Source organism: Pseudopipra pipra, chromosome 3, assembly GCF_036250125.1.
Source record: "Pseudopipra pipra isolate bDixPip1 chromosome 3, bDixPip1.hap1, whole genome shotgun sequence".
NCBI lineage: Eukaryota > Metazoa > Chordata > Aves > Passeriformes > Pipridae > Pseudopipra > Pseudopipra pipra.
The window spans coordinates 91,890,096-91,908,716 of NC_087551.1; the positions used below are offsets into that span (position 1 = coordinate 91,890,096).

Genomic DNA, 18,621 nt, shown 5'->3' on the forward strand with positions numbered 1-18,621 from the left:
TAACATACAATCTTCTTGGAGATACTTTCGCACCCTACTGACCTATGTGACTTGTGTTTAACAATAACAATTCCTTTTAGCTCTAAAGCTTTTAACACATAGGGTTTTTTTCAAAAGATAAATTATCACAATTCTTCTTCTCCCGAGAAACATGCAAGTTTCAGATGAATGTGTTTTATTCATACATCTCTTGATTTTGAAACAACTCCTTGCATGGATTTAGGAGTAGTTGAAAAATTCAGTGCCAAATTGGCAAGGGTGAAGAACAAATACTGATTGCAGGGAGAATGAGAGGTACAACACAAAAGAAACAGTGAGAAACTGTTGCATGAGAAAGTTTATTTGGAATTACTTCAGAATATATCTCTGTTATATTTTCCTTCTCCGCCCAACACCACCTGGATTTCAGATAAAGATGCTCCTTTTCAGCATACTTGTTGGCACTCTGAGTCTTAAAGTGGATTTGCGTCAGAAAATATTCACAGTAGGCATGGGGTGGAAGAGCCTACTGAAGCTTTAAGCCCTACAAAAATGGCATTCGATCTGGCAGTATGTTTTATTGTTATGTTCATAGAAATAGTGACAGACACAGAAGCGATACCATTAGAAGGGATTTAGCAGGGAGAAGATAGCAGTTTGATGTCTAAGTTACCTGCAGAGAGTTACAATGCAGCTAATTTCAGAGATATTTGTAAGAAAGATGATTAAAGGCCATACAAAATTTCACTTTGGTACTTGAGTAACTGGTGAACAGGTCAGGTACGTAGGCAAGCAAGGTACACTTCATTCACATTCTCTAACTTCCGCGCAATTGCAGTTTTTATTCTTTTTCCAACTTGCTATGAAATGTACAGAAAAGCGAAAAAGAAAAATAATTTTTTAAAATCTTAATAAAGTTGTTTTTCCTTCATGTATACCACATCGTTGGTAAACTGTCTCTCACTCGGAAACAAAAGAGAAAGGCTTGATTTTTTGGTCAGCTTTTCTACATTTTATCCCTAATTTTATGGGTAACAAGATCAAAGCAAGTACCCAGCGTCAGCATTTAATGGAAACTTAGTGTATTTTTGAACTGTGAAAATATAAGAATGTTGAATTTACAAATATTTTACTGGAAGAAGGAAGAAAAGATATTAACCGCATCATATTTCAGTCAGTAGAAAAACACCCTGGCACAGACTTGAAATTGCAGAGATGACCACCAGCAATATTTTAAATTAAATTTTAAAATTGTATTTGAAATATTTTATTTCTGAGAAGCCATCATTACCCTTGAAAAACAAAAATTTCCCCGCCAATCAATCAGCATCCAGTTTTGGTTTACAGTGGCTATGGAAACACCACTTTTGGATGCACAGAACAGTACGCATGAAATGCAAAACAGCAAAAGAAAAATACGCAGCTTTGAGAGCATCGCGCCTGTCTGTGAACGACTGAAACAGAGACTTGGCAGTAAACCTGATAATCTTTTGCAGAAAATTACTGAGAGAAAGGTTAGTCAATTTAAGAAAAAAATCTCTGATACCCCAGAAAAGAAATGATCCAGAAACAATTTCCAGTGCATTCGGTATTTCGCTTGAGGGGAGTTTGGAAAGTTGGCTGACACATTGAATGCTGAAGGAGTTGACAAAATATAACCTGCTGCTGCGGAGAGAGTTGTTGAAATCTGAACAGTATTCCATTTGCTGTGCTCCTAAGTTTCTGCTATCCAAGTGGAAAGCAGAAATGGAAGTGTGCGCACAGAGCCTCGTGTCACCCGGACGGCCGAGCGGTCAGGGCCGTGTTCGGCCCCGGGATGGGGAACAGGGCACGCGGCTTGGTGTGGAAGCAGCCCTGTCCCTTCTCCTTGCTCCTCTCTTTCGCCTTTCTGCCTAAAGGTGTGCCAGCTCCGCTGGGCTCCGTGTCCCGCCGCCGTGTCAGGGGACGCGCGGGTCAGGACGCCCGGCTGTCCTCGCGCTCGTGCCCGCCGCGCCCCGGGCCGCGTCTCTGCTCAGGGGTTTCTCCCGCGCGCCCGCCCCGCCATTGCAGGCTGCTGCGGCGCCGGCCAAGCCCGCCCTGAGAGCGGGCACCCAGTGCCGGGGGCTCGGGGAGGCGAGGACGGGCGGGCGGCGCTGTGAGGGGTTCGGGCGGCGCTGTGAGGGGTTCGGGCGGCGCTGTGAGGGGTTCGGGCGGCGCTGTGAGGGGTTCGGGCGGCGCTGTGAGGGGTTCAGGCGGCCGAGGCGGCGGCCGCCGCAGCCGCGCGGGAGGGGACGCGGCGGCGCCCGCGTTCCGCCAATCGCGGCGCCGCTCGCGCGCGGGCCGAGCGGCTGCGCCGGTCGTGCGGGCGCGCTCGCCATGGGCACGGTGCCGTCGGCGCTGAAGCAGTGCCTGAGCCACCAGCACCTCCTCAGGGAGCCGCTCTGGATCGGGGAGCCGCCCGCGGCCGCGCACGCCGCGCAGGTACCGACGGACGCGGGCAGGGGACGGGACGGTGCCAGCCTTGCGGGGAGAGGCCGCCGCCAGGGGGAGGACGGGGCCCGCCGGGCGCCGCCGCCCCTTCGCCGCCCCCTCACCGCCCCTCAGGGCCGTCCTCCGCACCTCTGCTGCCCGCTGCCAGCCGCCTGTTCCCCTCCCTCGCCCCGGTCCCGGCGTGCCCGTAGGAGCTCCGGGATTGTCTCAGCGTCCCCTCTCCCCCCGGCCGTGCCCGGTCCGTGTTTCAGCGCACGGCCGGTGTTGCACCATCTTCCAGGCGGTGCAAACTCAAGTGGGCGTCGCTGGTGGCGCTGGGGCAGCAATGAGGCAGCGGTAAAGAAACCTCACAGCAGCGTCCTTGCCACCTGTGAGCATCCACTGTGGGAAAACCATAAAATGGCAGGGTGACACACATTTTGGCGACGCCATGGCATTGCCTTTGCTCCCTGCAGCGTTTATTTTTCAAGCGAGTGTGGTGGGCCCGTCTCCTGGTGGCTGAAGAGTTACTGCGGCCGTAGGGGTGCGGTGGCAGAGCCAAAAGCATCTCTGGAGCAGCTGCAACCTCTGCCTGGCTTGGGGTGCTCGGAGTACCGGCGGGGTTGTGCTCGAGGGGCGAGTGAAGGGTTGCTCACCCTCCTGTCTGTCAGCCATGGACAGGTGTGGAGAGGGGCTGGAGGTGGTGGGGAGTGGAAGAGGAAGGTAGGTGAAGAGGCACGTGGGCAACAGATGAACAGCATAGGCCATGACTGTCCTAATCATGGCTTTGTAAGGAAAGAAATGAAGGAAGAGGAAGCTACCGGCATATCGTCTTTGAACTGTCATTCATTACAGCTCTAACTCCAGTAATCAGTTGGTGCTTCAAATATTACAAAACATAAGCCAAATCTAGAACAAAATTGGTTTAAAAATCATGTCTTCAAAAAAAGAAAGAACTTCTTTTTGTTGCACCTTTCTTCCATTTTCAGGTATACTGGGGGTACATCCTCCATTTTTCACTGTCATCTGGAAGTGAAATTTAATTTTTAGATAGCAATGTGTCTTCAGTGGTGGGGAGGTGATAAAAGTGTTCTGAGTGCTATGAAAGCTGGCAACATACTAATTTTGCTTCAGATAATCTGAGCCTCATTGCTCAAAAGCTATATACATATATGGAATACCAAAAGGAATGGTGTTCTGAGTATAGAGGTTTGTATAGGTAAGCCCCATACAGCTTCCAGCTATCGTATTTCTCTGAGAATAGTATCCAGCCAGCATTAAATTTTGGGGAAAAATATCAAGAATTTTTTTTTTTTGGTAAAGGTGGAAAATGTTTTATTATGGTGAAAAGAAACAGAATTAAAGGACTTTTATGTATTAAGGCATGAAGCAAAGCACTATAATTCTGTTCATGTGCCTTTGCTGCATTTTGGTGCATCATTTCCTTTAGAAAGATCTGAAAGTTATAAAAAAATTCTTTCAAAATACCTTGATATGCCCCTTGATTGTGTCAGTCTCTGTCCCCATCAGACAAAGCATTTGAATGGTTCAAGGGCTTTTGCAACAGAGGGGGTTTGCAGTCAAAGATAAGCAATAACATCTTCCCCGGAAATAGAATAAAAAAAAGTTTTCTTCGTTGGAATGGATTCCTGTAATTTTTGTTTCATTTTTGCAGTGTTTTTCTTTCATTTTCATCCTCATTTTTCTTTCTCCAAGGGTACAGAAAGATATCTTCATCAGCAAACATCAGAATTTGATGTTTATCATCCCTATGCACAATGATGTGAGTGTAAGCTACACAGTGCACTGAGCCTATTGACACTAATTAAGTTCAGAGTGAGTCACTGTTAATGTTTTAACATTTTCTTCTGCATTACCTTGCTGTGACTTTACATGAATCTGTTCAAATTTCCATTTTTCTCACATGGATTCTTAAACAACCCACAAAGGTTTTCGTTTTGTGGGAGTGCATTCCATACCAATCCTGTTAAAAAAAAAAGTGTTCCTTGTTATGTGATCTAGAAACCATACTAGCTCAAGTGGTGGTTGTAAAATAGGGAAGGGGTTTAGATGCAAGAACCGTTTCCCAGAAATCATTTAATGCTTCCATGGGTGATGAAAATAAGGAGCTTATTTAAATGCTGAAATATTTTCAGGAGTTCCTCAGGATTTTTCTTTAAACACAAAGTAAAATGTAGGTGTTGCTACTAGGGGTCTTGTAAAAATAAAATCGTTCAATTTCATCTAAAAAAAATCCCAAATACATAAGAATTTGGTTATATACTGTGCTGATTAATTTGTAAAGGTCAAGGTTTAACCACTTGGAGCTGTACTGGAGGTGAAATAATAGGTCCTAGAGTGAGTAGTGAGATGTCTTAGTCTTTGTTTTCCCTTATTTGTTCTGTTTCATTTAGCCGACCAAATGCTACAATTTTTGTAGCATTTTTAGAACCATACTTGACTTTAAAACATGAGGTTGCTTGAGTAGCAAAATTATTGAAAAGGAGAGGTGAAAAGTAAAAGGCAATTGGGCTAATGGCTAGATAGACAGTAAATAAAATCTTCTGCTACGTATTAATAGTATCTATTTCAGTCTTATTTAGACTAGCCTGTATTGCATAAAAAAGTTATTGAACCCCTGACTGGTCCGTGAGATACCACATTCCTGTGGCAGTGTGTTCATCATTCTCCATTTTCCTAGTTTCTTAACTGTTTGCTTCAGAAATACTGTGGTATGCTTAATGCAGGGAATATAATTCAGCTTCATTTTGTCAGGATTGCTTCAGTTTTTATTAATAAATGTGATTAACTTAATATTAAAAGTCTAATTTATTTTTACTAAAGAAGAACTATGGCAAATGAGAATTTGTTAAAGACATAGGTTTATATCAGAACTGTAAAACGTGCTACAATCTACCTAGAAAAGGAGGTGGGAGTAGATGTTGCACTATTATGGAGATTTCTGCAGCAATCAAGGTTGTTACTGATGGTGACTCATAGGATTTGACTGGAGTTTGTAACGTACTCTGTGTTCTGTTTTGTAAAATGCTCAGGCTGAGCAACAGGGAAGGTGTTTATCTGCTGCTGATGGTTGTCCTCTGGCTTAGCAGGAACCTTCGGACTGAAGAAAAGATGATCTGGGAACAACTGACATTGGTCTCATCCTGCAGACTTATTGTTGTATTTTCATGTTGGTTAAAATGGAATTTTGATGTATTAGGAATATGCAAAGGACACAGCGGGGAAGAGCTGGATGGCTAAAGAAGTGATGTAAAAAACTGGGATGAAATTCAAGGATATTGAATGATTAGGTGCTTTGAGACCAATAACCCAAACTAGAAACTTTGATTTTATCTGTTAGAAGAGATTGAAGAAGAACCTTGGAATATTCACAAATCATAGGATGACTGTGAGCTGCCAATACAGCTGTTAAAAAAGATCAAGTTAGGTCTGCAGGTATGTTAGATCAAGTATTTCCAGTCAAACAGGAAACTGTTGGGTGCCATTGCAAAAAACTGAATCTGTTCAGTTTTGGTTAGTCATGTTCAAGAAATTGAGTTCTAGCTGGGACAAGTGAGGTCTTGCACTGCTGGAATGGTCGTGGAAAGGGAGGTGAAGTGTAAAATGACTAAGGTTTGTTTAATATCTAATATTAAGACCTTGAGGGTATGCAAGCAAGGTGGGAAGGAAAGGAATTAACTGCTTAAAATAAAGGAAGATGTTGCCACACACAAACAAATGCTTATACTTTATCTATGTATTAAAGTAGAAATTTGAAAGCTAATTGTCCATTGGCGACATTCTTTAGGAGCTTTCTAGTTGCAGTAATGAGGGTGAGAAACCTGTATTATTTAGGTTTACAATAAGGATTATATGATGTGGTTTCCATAGTAGTAAAAATTAGTTGATTCATAAGAGCTTTTAAAGATTATACAATAAGGAATAGAGGACTAGATATGTCAGTGATGTAAAATACAGACAATTCCATGTCCAGTTTTTTAATTACATTGCATGACTTACAATACTTTGGAGAAAATAGATTAGTTAAGGTCAAAGAGTCAACTTTGGTGTGAATATTCATCTTCTGCCACTTTAAATTGAGGAATCCTACTCTGCAAGAAGGTAGTGGCTAAATATAGCTAGTAATCAGCATCTTTCTCTTAGACCCTTGTGTTTTAAAGTGTACTAGGTAGGTGTACTAAGAGGTATAGTATATTAAGAGTATATTAGAAGTTATATGCTTTGGTTGGGGCTACCCACACCTACCACAAACAAAGCAAAATAAGTAAAAAATAAAGCTCTAGCCTCTTGCTCCCCTGGATGTGGCTGTGACTCTAGGAGGTGTAGTCTGTCCAAATAATGCTAATGTGTGCTATGTTATCTTGTAGGATTTCTGTCACAGATTTAGGCTGTCATATAGGATGCATTACCCGGAATTATTAACAATTGTTCAGGATATTACCATTGGAAAGCACTGTGTACATTATTGTCAGTTTTATAACTGGAGAGGAACACAAATGCTAGGTGCTAAATATATAAAATAATGAACATAAGCTTGAGTCCTCTAATTTAGACAGCTGACTTCTGTTTCAGTGCCTAGATTGCCATGATTTATTTGCTACAGGCCTAAATATCCAAATCAAAAACACACAGCCTGAGATTCCCTCATCTCCTCACTGCATGACACTCTTGGATCAAGAGATGCACACAAGTGTCTTATTTTTATGGTTTTAATTTGCTAGTTTAGATTTTTCAAGAGACTGTCATGTTTTAAACATGTGCTAGAAACCTCTCAAATTTATTTTTAAGTAATCAAGAATAACAACAAACCCCACAGTCTATATGACAATTACATATATTTGTCTTAACCGCTTGTATTTTGATGGTTGATTCTTGATTCAAATTACAGAATAAAAAATGAGTCCTGTAGTACTGTGCTACCTAAGAGGAGATGGTTGACCTGTTTTATTTGTGTCTTTTAGCTACACCTCAGAGCAACTGACTTGAGACATACTGTATTTCACATTCTTTATATTACCATGTAATGATATATTCCAGGAATAAATTAATGTTTGCAGACTGTCCTAAATAGCTGTTTAGGCTATTTTTATTTTTTAATTTAATTTCTGTAGTTAAAAAGTACTATAAAAATTGCTTTCAACAATATTGTAAATTTATTAATTTATTATTGCAATTACAATATGCAAGAAATACATCATTATTTACACTCTTTTCTTTTAGATATTTTTGATTGCATATAAGTAGAAAGAATAAAGAAGCTAGGTGTCCTGGACATTACATTGCAAAAGTTTTGTTTCTTGACTTTTTAAAAGGATGACATTATTTAAAGATAATTAATGAAATCATTATAGAGAAATTATGTTAGTTTCCTGGGGCATAGATCTTTTTTTTTCTCTTTCCTTTACCTACATACCTTATGTCATTTTGTGTTTTCATCCCAAACTTCCAAATTAATTTAAATTTTGCATTGTCTTTTGTGTAAATGAAGACGAACTGATCACTAAGAGACTACGAAGTTCCTGATTTCCAGCCCTTCATATTCTTCTACATGCAGAGACCTTGCCAATACAGAACTCAGTAGATGGATCTTTATCTTAGTGAATACATCACAAGAATGTCCCAAAAATGAGACTTTTGTTTTGTTTTGTTGCAGATTCCCAAGGAACATTTATTTTCTTAACGTTCATAAGATGTAAAGCATACAAAATTATTATAAAAAAATAAAATAAATAGAAGAATAAAGTAGAAAAGATTGCTATAATTTAGAATTAAATTATATACTACTAAGTTTGTATCAGCATGCTGTATCTTTTCTTGTTGAATTTAGAGATGATGAATGTCATATGATACATGCTGATACGGAAGGTAATAAATAAAACACACTCCCACGGAATTTAACTGGAGTAGAGAGAGTTCAATGCTGAGCTCTTTCCAGAATTTTCTTTGAAGTCAAGAGGAGTTTCCTCTTTAGAAGATTCAGTCAGTAGACTCTTGCCAGTTTTTTTCAGTCAGGTATTTTATGTGCTGCAGGATAAGAGCTCAAGAACATTGAAAAGTCCAAAGAGGCTGAGTACTTGGTTTGTTAGAGGTGCCAAACAGGATGTTAGAAGTTAAGAGACTGATAATAAAGTGTAAGTTTGACCTAAATGGAGTCACTGACTTTTACTTCTTTTGTGCCATTGGACTGTGAATAGTGGAAAGAGAACAGGAGCATTTTAGTTGATAGAGATTTATGCTATACTGGGATCATTAAGTGAGTTTAAAACTTTACAATAAAGCTGGAAATGTTGTAAAGGATTTTACAGATCTTGCTCTGCAAATTTGGGAATTAAAAAAATGCACAGGAAATTTCTACTCAGATCTAACATCTGTTTTTGGTAAGGTCTCGATTTGACTTTTCCCACCTCCATCTCCTTCAAAGCCTACATGTGGGCACAGTGATACTCATTTCCTTGAATGCCAGCTCATTTCGGACACACCATGTGTCAAATCATCCTTTCAAAATTCGCACATCTTGAAATCATTCTTCTTCATTTTCTCATTGCTTTGGCTGAGAGTGAACATAAGTGAATTTCCTAATATCAGCTAGATCCCAATTTAATGCCTACCGAAATAAATGGGATTATTATCTTTGTCTCAGGTTTTAATAAGGATTTTATTTACAATTTGTAGGTCTTCTGTTTTCTAGTTTCAGTAAGGAAATCTCAGAAGTGCCTTATAGGACTACTGTAAGATTTACCAATAGGTCAGATATAGAAGTTTTCGTAAAGAAAAATATTTACTGCTCCTAAATAATCAAATTTTGTGCCTTCGAACTGTCTGATGTGGTGACAAATAGTAGTAACAATTGTCCCTATAGAGACTTGGATCACACTTTACTGGGGTTTTCACTTAGGTGGAATGCTGGGTACCTAGGATGAAATTACACTTACTTTCTCTACCTTTTAATCATAAGACTATTATTTGGTGCTTCTGAGGAAAAGGTAGCTCCAATTCTTGCAGCATCTGGGTTGAAAGAGTCACATGTTTATGAAAGTATGTGTTTGAATTTCACTTTATATAAGAAACTGGTGTGGTGTAGGTACAGTGCAGAGATAAAGCTGAGATGGGTTCTTGTCCCAAACAACACCCCCTGTTCTTTCACAACATAAATATTTGAGGTGTTTAAACAAGGTGATGATTCTCTAAAATTTTAGGAAATTGAAGGTTATTGAGAACTTTTCATGTGTGAAGTGTGGAAGAAGTTATGTTTAAAGAAACAGAGGGGGTCTTCAGAAATTCTTGAGATAAGAGCATGATCAAAATCAGACTTTCGTACTGTTCTAAATACCCGTAAAGCTTACTCAGCATTTTTGTTTTTCAGCAAGAGGGAAGTATTTTATTATTGCTGTGTTAATGTACACTTGTATAGTGCCCTTTTAGGGCAGAAATGTCAAAATGGTATGCACACTTCAAAACTAAGCAGTGCAGTGGAGATGAAAGTTTTTCTCTATTTTGTAACATGTTGAAAGTGACGTAAGTTGCAATGAATAATAAATATTGTATTAAATAAGAGATTACAAATCAGATACACATTTTATTATTCAAAGGAACCAGAAAACTGATAAACGCATGACTTACATTTCAGAAAAGTACTTCCAGGGACAGTTTTAGGGTTGGCTTTCAAACTTAAGGTATTAAAGTTGGAAGTAATCAGCTCATGGCTTTTCAGACTTTTACTGGGTTAGGCATAATAATCAATGGTGAGGATTTTGATCATCGTTTGAGACAAAATTCGAATGTTGCAAAGAATGAAAGAGGTGCTGCAGGTCATAAGAAGGAAATTATACTTGCTGTCAGAATGTTGTTGTAGCTGATACTATTTTTAGATAATTCCCTTGTTAAATGGAGATTTATTTTATGGTTTGGTGTAAATGAATGAAAGTTACTTCAGTTGTTGTATTACATTTGAATTTATTTGGATTAAATATTCTTATGAGAGTCACTCTCAGCAGTTCTTGTGACAAAACCCCAGATTTATTACATGCAAAAGCTGCTAAAAGGTGCAGTGGTAAAAAAACTGTGTTGGGTAGACATTTCTTCTTTGTTTGAGTGGTTTTTTTGTCCACAGATGTTAGCTGTTTTGTATGGGAATAAAGGTGTTAGTTTATGAGTTTCTTGGAAAAAGAAGTTTAAAGGCTTTGAATGCATAGGATGTGTGTACTGAAGCGCCAGAGGACATTGGTGGAATGTTAGGTGAAACCCATAGGGAAATAATTCAACAGCAGCATCTGGAAAGGAACTGTATGTAGCTTTAGGGCTTACTTTTAATGCAAGTAGTTAAGATGAGATTAAATATAGGTGTTAGTATGTGAGAAATGGGGGAACAAGGTAAATGGTGAAGGTATATCATGTGGGACACTGGGATTAGGAAAAAGATTTAACAGAATCCACAGCTGATCACAGCTGAATTTTTAAAACCCTGGAAACAGATTTTGAATTGAACTATATATTGTCTTCATATAAAGTAAAACAGCTTACATGAAGATTTTATTGGGGAAAGAGAAGACAGAAGATAGGCAAGTTCATTGGCCTTGCTGTGTCTCACTTTTGTCGGAATGGGATGAGGAAGATGGAAAGTTAAGCTACTAAGCCAACTGGCTGTTGGCCATGCTGAGAGGAATCAAGTGGTGATTGAGAATTTTCTCTTGTCTCCCTGCCATTTTTTGATATTTATGACTTGAATCCATTTCCCAAGCACTGTTCTCTGGTACCATGTGAGCTGCCGTTAAGGTAACTGAGATGGCTTATAGGGTTGGCAGATATCAAGTGGGATTTATGGGAGACTTGGGCCCTCTGGTGCAATAGCTGGAGGCCAAGTTGGATGCATCTGGGATGTACTGGGTGCCTGTAATTAGCCATCTGACTTGTGCCCTTAGCATTTGGCTGAGTTATTTGATATGCTTTTGGCCGTTGCTGACAGTGCTGAGAAGTGATTTGGTTCAGCTGGCCAAGCTTCATTGCTGATGCCTTAAGATGCCCTGTAATATCCTACTTTACCTCCAGTTCCAAAGAGGCACAGGTCCTGTGTCCTTCATGCTGTGTTTAGGGAACACTAAGACATTTTTCGTGAATATATAAATCAGCTGTACTGGGATACCTAGGACACCTGTAGACAGAAATATGTAGATACCTAAGTTCATGTGCTTTGAAGTCCAGTTGAGTCCTATCGTTAAGAACATTTCAGGACATTTTGAGCTTATTGAGTGGTATGGCTGCATTGCCATTTAGTCTGTAAGTAGTAGTATGTATCATCACAGTTTGGAACACTCCTTCAGTCAACATTATGTGTCACAGTAAAACAAAAGTACAGCTAATAGTAGTATTATTACATATTTTTTACTTATTTTGTGCTTAGTTCACGCTGGTCTTATTACCAATTTTACAACAACACACATTTCTTTCTCCTCTGTTGTGGACTTTATCCAGAATATGGAGATTTGAAAAAAATCTTCATAAATGTGCAAAGGTTAGAAGTGAAAGCAATAAAAAATTATGAAGTCTCATGATTCATTTTGCCATGAAAACCCCTTAATTTTATCTTCTCAAATAGTCCAAAGTGATATGTTCTCAGTTTGGTTTTGTCTTTGTCATAGTTCCTCCAGTACCAGTCCATTATCTTCTGCTTGTTCCACTCCACTATTTTCAGGTTTGCATTATTAGAAATTGTTAAAATCTTATTACTGTTTAATGTAATAAATTGGAAATTTACCAGTTCAGCAGAAGCCGACATATCATTATTATCTGAGTATTTTTTAATAAGCTCAGAGAAAGCGCTAATTTATTCTAACTGCTTATTTTAAAAATAAGGTCTTATATCTATTTTTTAAAAATTTCGTATAAGCAAAATTCTCAATGCCTTTAATTATTTTCAGTTAGATGGGCATAAAATTATAGTCTTTAAATATACTCATGTTTGACTAATTTCATTGTGAAAATGGAACATTTTTATAACATCAAGAATGGTGTAGTATTCAAGATATAATTTCTGTACTATTATTGAGAAATTATTATGATAACACTTTTCAGGTGTTATTTTTCTGAAGGACTTTATAAATTTTAAATTCTCCTGAAGGATGAGTTGCCAACAGTGGTGAAATAAATAACCATTAAACTACTGTGATTTTTATCAGTGTCTTTTGGAAAGAGAGCTATGGAAAACGTGCTGGTGGGCCACCTGTACTTAAATTAATGATTTACTTGATCTTTTAGGCCCTGCTTTTGTACACAGGGGGTGATTTTGATTACAATAATAATTGAAAATTTTGATTTACTTCCAGCTTTTTACTTGAATTCTTAAAGATCTGTGCATAATTCACTTTTATTGACAATGAGACATTTAAAGCAACTTACTTGATAGGGTGGATGGGCTGGATTGCCGGTATATATTCATTTTCCCCCCCATGGATATCCCGAAGTATTATAAAGGGCAAATTACTTTCACATGTTGGATTTGTAAGGATGATCATGCCTCTGCTTTTTCAATGTGTGTGGAAACACCACTGTTTCTCCCGTCTATAATTCTGTCGTTAGTCTTGCCTGTAAAACACCATACACGCCGTAATACTATTACCATAAATAATAGTAAAGGAAAATGTGGGAGGTTTTGGCTCCAGTGTCATCAGTATGCTGTTGATCTCCGTTCTCTGTATCTTTTTCATCCAGCCCAGGTGGCAGGGTATAATTGCTTTTCCAGGCTTTAACCAAGATAGGGATATGGATGAAAGTGAGTTGGCTGCAAACCAACTTGATTAATGGAGAAATGCTTCTTGTTAGCCAAGGGAAGCATTTAGGGAAATAGAAAAAGGTAATGTATACACCATGTCCTGAAAATACATTTTTAATTCTTGCTGAAGTGACTGGCTGTGTTGGCTTCTTGCTAATAACAGAGGTCTCTAGTACCATTTATTATTAATGATTCCATTGTAACACAAGTCTAACTGTGGTTGTCTGTGCCACCTGACTCTAGTAATACATTCCTTCATCATTTTGCAAGTTATCAAAAATTATCTGTGACTACAGTGCATCTGTCTGCTTTTAGATTGTGTGAACTGTTAGCTGCAACTGACCCATGTGATTCCATGTACTCTGCATTTGTTGAAAATAGCAACAAATGTTTCTCAAAAGGTGTCAAGTCGTCAGTGATAATTCAGAAAATTCGGACTCATCCAGGAGACTATTATTTGACAGATTTGGTCTATTGTTTTTATTCTGTCAGGTTATGAATGATTTGATGTCAAATACAGACATGAATATTAAAGAAGGTGTTTGTTTTCAAAGATTGTGAACAGTCTTTAGGCTTGATTTTACCTTTCTGAGTGTTGGTCCTGTAATGCTATTACTTTTTTTTTTTTGATAGCATCCAACATGATGTCAGAGAACTTAACATGGTTTGCAGTTACTCTTAGAATTAGCTGCTCCTTCTGTTAGACACTCAGTCCCTAGTTCCTGAAATCTTCTTCTTTGAAGGGCTGTTAGAACAGCAGTTTTGGTAGCCTGCCATCTGCCTGTGGAATTTACTGATCCACTGCAGTGGGCATGTGGTAAATTTTAAGCCATGACCACCAGAAATGTTTGTGTGACTCTCTGGTGACATACAAGTTGTCCTTGGTAGCATGGTTAGAATGTAGCATGGAATGTCATGATTTTGATGATCACAATTTAAAATGTGTAACTTATACAATTCAAGTGTTCACATTTCTTACCTTTGCTTACTAAAGAGAAAGGCTTCTGGAGATCTGTAACTGTCTTCACATTATAATTGCTTTTATACATATTTTATACACATTTTATACGTATATTTTCACTGGTTTTTTTCAAATGAGTTATAAAAATAACAATAAAATATGTAAATTATTAATAAATCTTAAATGTTGATGATATATGCTGTTATTTGAAATAACACTAGTAATTGTATTTTATGTCACAATTATATTATGTATGTTTCTTCATGAATGTTTATGTTTGAATAGGTGGTCTTAGTAGATTTTGCTCTTTATTGTTACGTTAAGTGGGAAATACTGCTTTTATTGGTTTTCTACCCAGCATAGCCATTACTGTGTACCTGAGATAGAACCACCAGTTAAGTTCTGTGCTGTCATTTCACTGTGTCTATGCCTTGCACAGTTTCGGGGTTTGAAAGCTATAGATGAAAAGTTACAAATCAAGGATTTATCCAGAACTAAATCTAAAGAATGTGGGCTAAAAATTCATGGTTTTATATATTGCTACTGGGAAAAGCACTTGCCCAGTGTAGTAGTTCAGTGTAGCTCTTCAGTCTTGGAAGAAATACTGTTACATCCAGTGTAAGCAAAAGGGTAAACTGCAAATAATAGAAAACAATATTAAGCAGGTGTTTCACCCAAATTATGTGTGAGTTGACCTCTTCCTCTAGTATAAAGGAGAAGATACTGGGAAGTGAGGAATTCCTTCTCTTGTTCTCTCTGTTAGACTTATTAACTCTGTAGGTCTTTTGGAAAATGTGTCATTTTGTGTTTGGTCTGAAGGAGATGTTCTTTCATATAGAAAAGAGTTCCTTATTTGTTTTGCTACATCTTGTTGTGTTTTGCTAAGACCAGGGAAGTGCTGTGTTGTGAAATTGGTTCGCAGACTTAGTACCTCTGCAGTGATTGTCTGTGTAGTGGGTGATTAAGACATAAGTAAGTGTCTACAGCATCTGAAGTTCCTGTGATAGCCACTGCAGACCTAGGACAGGACTGAGTTGCCTAAACGTAAGTGCCTAATGCCATTCGAAATACAAAGGATACATGACACATCCTTATGGGGTAGTCATATCCTGGACATTGTAAAATGCACAGGAGACCTGTATCCTTCTGGAGTGGCATTCAGTCTGCCAGCAGTTAAACCCAGCAATCGAGATCCTCAGCCACTAGGTGTGAATCTTACGATGATCTGAATTACTCTTTGTCTCCAACAGCTGTATTAAATGAAGTTTCTTCAGCTGCAATGAGAATTTAGACATCTATCAAGCCTTCATACACCTGCATGGGGGGAGCTGTTTAGGAGCTCAGTTCAGCTGACAAACAGATGTGTCTAGTGCCTTTTAAGATGCCCTGCAGCATGTAGACATCTTGGTGGATTTGAAATGAGACCTACAGTAAATGGGCGAAGTGGGACTCATGGCCTTTCTGAGCAGCACTCGGAGGCCAGAACTCTGAAGTCATCCAGAATGACTCCAGGTACATATGTTTAGACAGCAGGAATGAGCTGAGGTTTCTTAACCTTGAGCTGAATACCACTCTTAAACCCTGTCTTCTGTAGCTTTGGAAAACCTAAAGGGTTTTCAAAAGGAACAGTTGTATATAGATAGTACTTTGCTTTTTATAATTTATAACTATGTCTATCAGTAGTGTAGTTGAGTGTGACTTGAATGTTCTAGTTTTGTTTAAGAATATTATTCCTAACACAACAACATTTTTTTTCCACTTTTGGAGGATTCCTTATTAATGTCATTTGTTACCTTTTGAACTGCCAGTTCATCAGAACACTGCTCACTTGACAGAATTATTTTTTTTTAAAATCTTAATTTCTATTTTCTAAATAAAAGAGGTTTTTCTTACTATTTATTATTAGTATATTATATTATTATACTATTATATATTAGTACTTTATGACTTTTACCTTTACCATTAAAGTCCTCCTTGTGAACAGGACTAGATCAAACAACTGGCCACTCCAGCAGCATAAGCATTTATAGTTTAGTTGAATTCCCTTGTTTGTAAAATCATCTTTCCTTTGTTTTCATATGAATGACTTTCATTTGAAGAGCCCTGCAACAATTTAAGAAGTGTGCTAGCAGATTAGAATTTAATAATTAATGGAAATTACAATGGAAATGTTAGGGCTGTTACTTTAGTGTAGAAATCCCTACAGTGAATTCTCAGTCAGTTCAGATTATCTTCTGATATAGGTAAATCACTACTCTTTCATGAGCTCACACAAACCCTCTAATAAAAGTTGTAAGCACAAATTCAATTTTAAAAGGTGGACTGAAGTAATACCTATAGATTAATCCCCAGTAAACGAGTCATAAATATACTTGATCAGATCCAGCAGAGGGCATCCCATGAAGATGATGAATGGGTTGGAGCATCTGTCATATGAAAAGATGTTTGGGGAGCTGAGAGTGTTTGGACTGGAGAAAAGAAGGGTCGGGGGATCTTATCAATATGTACAAATACGTAGTAGGGTGAATAAAGAAGACAAAGCCACTAACAGGACAAAGGCAATGGACACAGTCTGAAGTACAATAATTTCCGCTGAAAGATCAGAAAAGTCTTTTTCTGTGAGGATGTCAACACTGGAACAAGCTGCCCAGCAATCTCCATCCTTGGAGATACTCACAACCCACCTGAACATGGTTCTGCACAACCTGCTTTGGTTGACCCTGCTCTGAGCAGTGGTGCTTGAACTAGATGATCTCCAGAGGTCAACAGGTCTGACCTCAACAATTATTTGGTTTATTCCAGATAAGTTAACTCTGCATTTAACTAATTTTATTCTGTAATGATTTATTGCATTAATGATTAATTGCATTTAATATTTTGCCCTTCCATGGACAATCTCCGTTTGATTGAATTATTTTTTGAAGTAGGAAGTCCAAAATTAGACACCGTATTTATACTCATTAAGTACCAGGCCACTATTTTATCTATGACATCTCAGTTTATACGTTAGGATCAGATTTGCCATTTCACTTTTTTTTTCTTGAGAGCATGGTGTTATTTACTTATTTTCAGTTTGCTAATTTCCCAGTCCTTTTTTTATAGAGCTGTTTAGCCAGGTACATTCTATCCTCAGTTTTACAAGAATCTTTTTTGGGGGGGATCAAAATTATTACAATGGAGAAGTATGATAGGACTTGTAAAGCACAACATGCAAAAATTCTTTTGATTAGTCAGTCAGCATCAGATATGGATAGTCATAAGTATTTCAATATATTGTTTTTATTGAAATGCATCCAGTATGTCAATGGAATTTTGTATTTTGGAATTTGAAATTTGGTCCTGTTGTCTAAAGCACTCGCAACTGCTTTGTTTGTGGTATGTCTGTGTTGCCATTCAGGTCATGCATATACAGTGATATCATAAGAAAAATTTACTTGATGAAAGATTCTCAAGTGTTGATGAGGGATTTTTTAGTCATGGTCCCTTCCTGGCTACTGTTCTCCCAGTCATGTTAGCAGCATGCAACAGAAGTTCCAGGATGAATACTCAGCTTATCTTTACTGAGGAATATTCACCAGGTGTGCCCACTGTTTTCTGAATATCTGTATATAGTATTTATATCTCACAGGTGAATCTTCTCCATTTTCTCCCTAGTTAACTTAGGAATTAATAGATTTTATTTCTGCCTTCCAATAGCGTGAACTATATAAACAAGTCTCTGTAGTACCACTTCAATCATTATTTGGTTAGGTACTAAGATTTTAATTTCTTCCTCTTTATTTCCCCTATGTATTGTAAAGTTTAGAGACATCTATGTGTTCAGAAGATTGACCACTCTTTTCTTTGTTCTCCTTCCAGCAGTCATATTATTTATCTCATAACCTTCCCCTGGTTTTTGGGCATTTGTCCATGTCATTGCAGATATACATATGATGCCACCTCCCTGCTGATCCTTGTTTAAAACTGCTGTCCTAAATAATTCTTCCTTGTGCAAGATGGACCTACCTTTGTTCAATTGTCCTCTGTGCCAGACCACCACCTTGTGGAAAAAGGAAGCAGAGCTTCATCTTTGGTTAGAAAGACTGAAAATGCCTGAATCTCCAGATTCTTCTCCCTTACTTTTGGGTCCTTTCAGTTACTTTTGAGCAGCGCTGGATAATATTTACCAGTGCTATTTTTGTCCATGGAATAAAAATCAGAAGGCTGAAGGAACCTCAGCACCTTTACTAGTAGTGAAGCAGTGGCAGAGCTTAAAAAAGTGTGTTTATTTAATTTAATTATATTTATGGTTATTTTAACTAGATTATACTGTTCTAATTAAGAGTTACTAGGATTTTCTATAATAAACTTGAATTTTCAGCTATTTATAGTTGAAGGAGAATGTTTCCATACAGAAATTTGGCATTCGATGTCTCAAGCTGAATGGTTTGGTTTTGCTTTTCCTATT

General features: G+C 38.2%; 1 protein-coding gene and 1 long non-coding RNA gene across 3 annotated transcripts in view; one reads left to right on the top strand and one right to left on the bottom strand.

Annotated features, from left to right (window-relative positions):
- Positions 1–319: 319 nt before the first annotated feature.
- On the bottom strand, positions 320–2,129 carry LOC135410617 (uncharacterized). The gene is made up of 2 exons (XR_010428787.1): positions 1,526–2,129; positions 320–942 (listed from the first exon to the last, which is right to left on the bottom strand). It is a non-coding gene; the product is annotated as an uncharacterized LOC135410617 (long non-coding RNA).
- Positions 2,130–2,307: 178 nt separating this feature from the next.
- The window catches only part of HMGCLL1 (3-hydroxy-3-methylglutaryl-CoA lyase like 1), a 75,429-nt gene continuing 59,115 nt past the window's right edge, over positions 2,308–18,621 (top strand). For both annotated transcript variants that reach the window (XM_064650320.1, XM_064650319.1), the window contains exon 1: positions 2,308–2,439. In XM_064650320.1, coding sequence (XP_064506390.1) covers positions 2,335–2,439 — 105 coding nt within the window. In that variant the 5' untranslated portion in view covers positions 2,308–2,334. The remainder of the gene's footprint in view (positions 2,440–18,621) is intronic.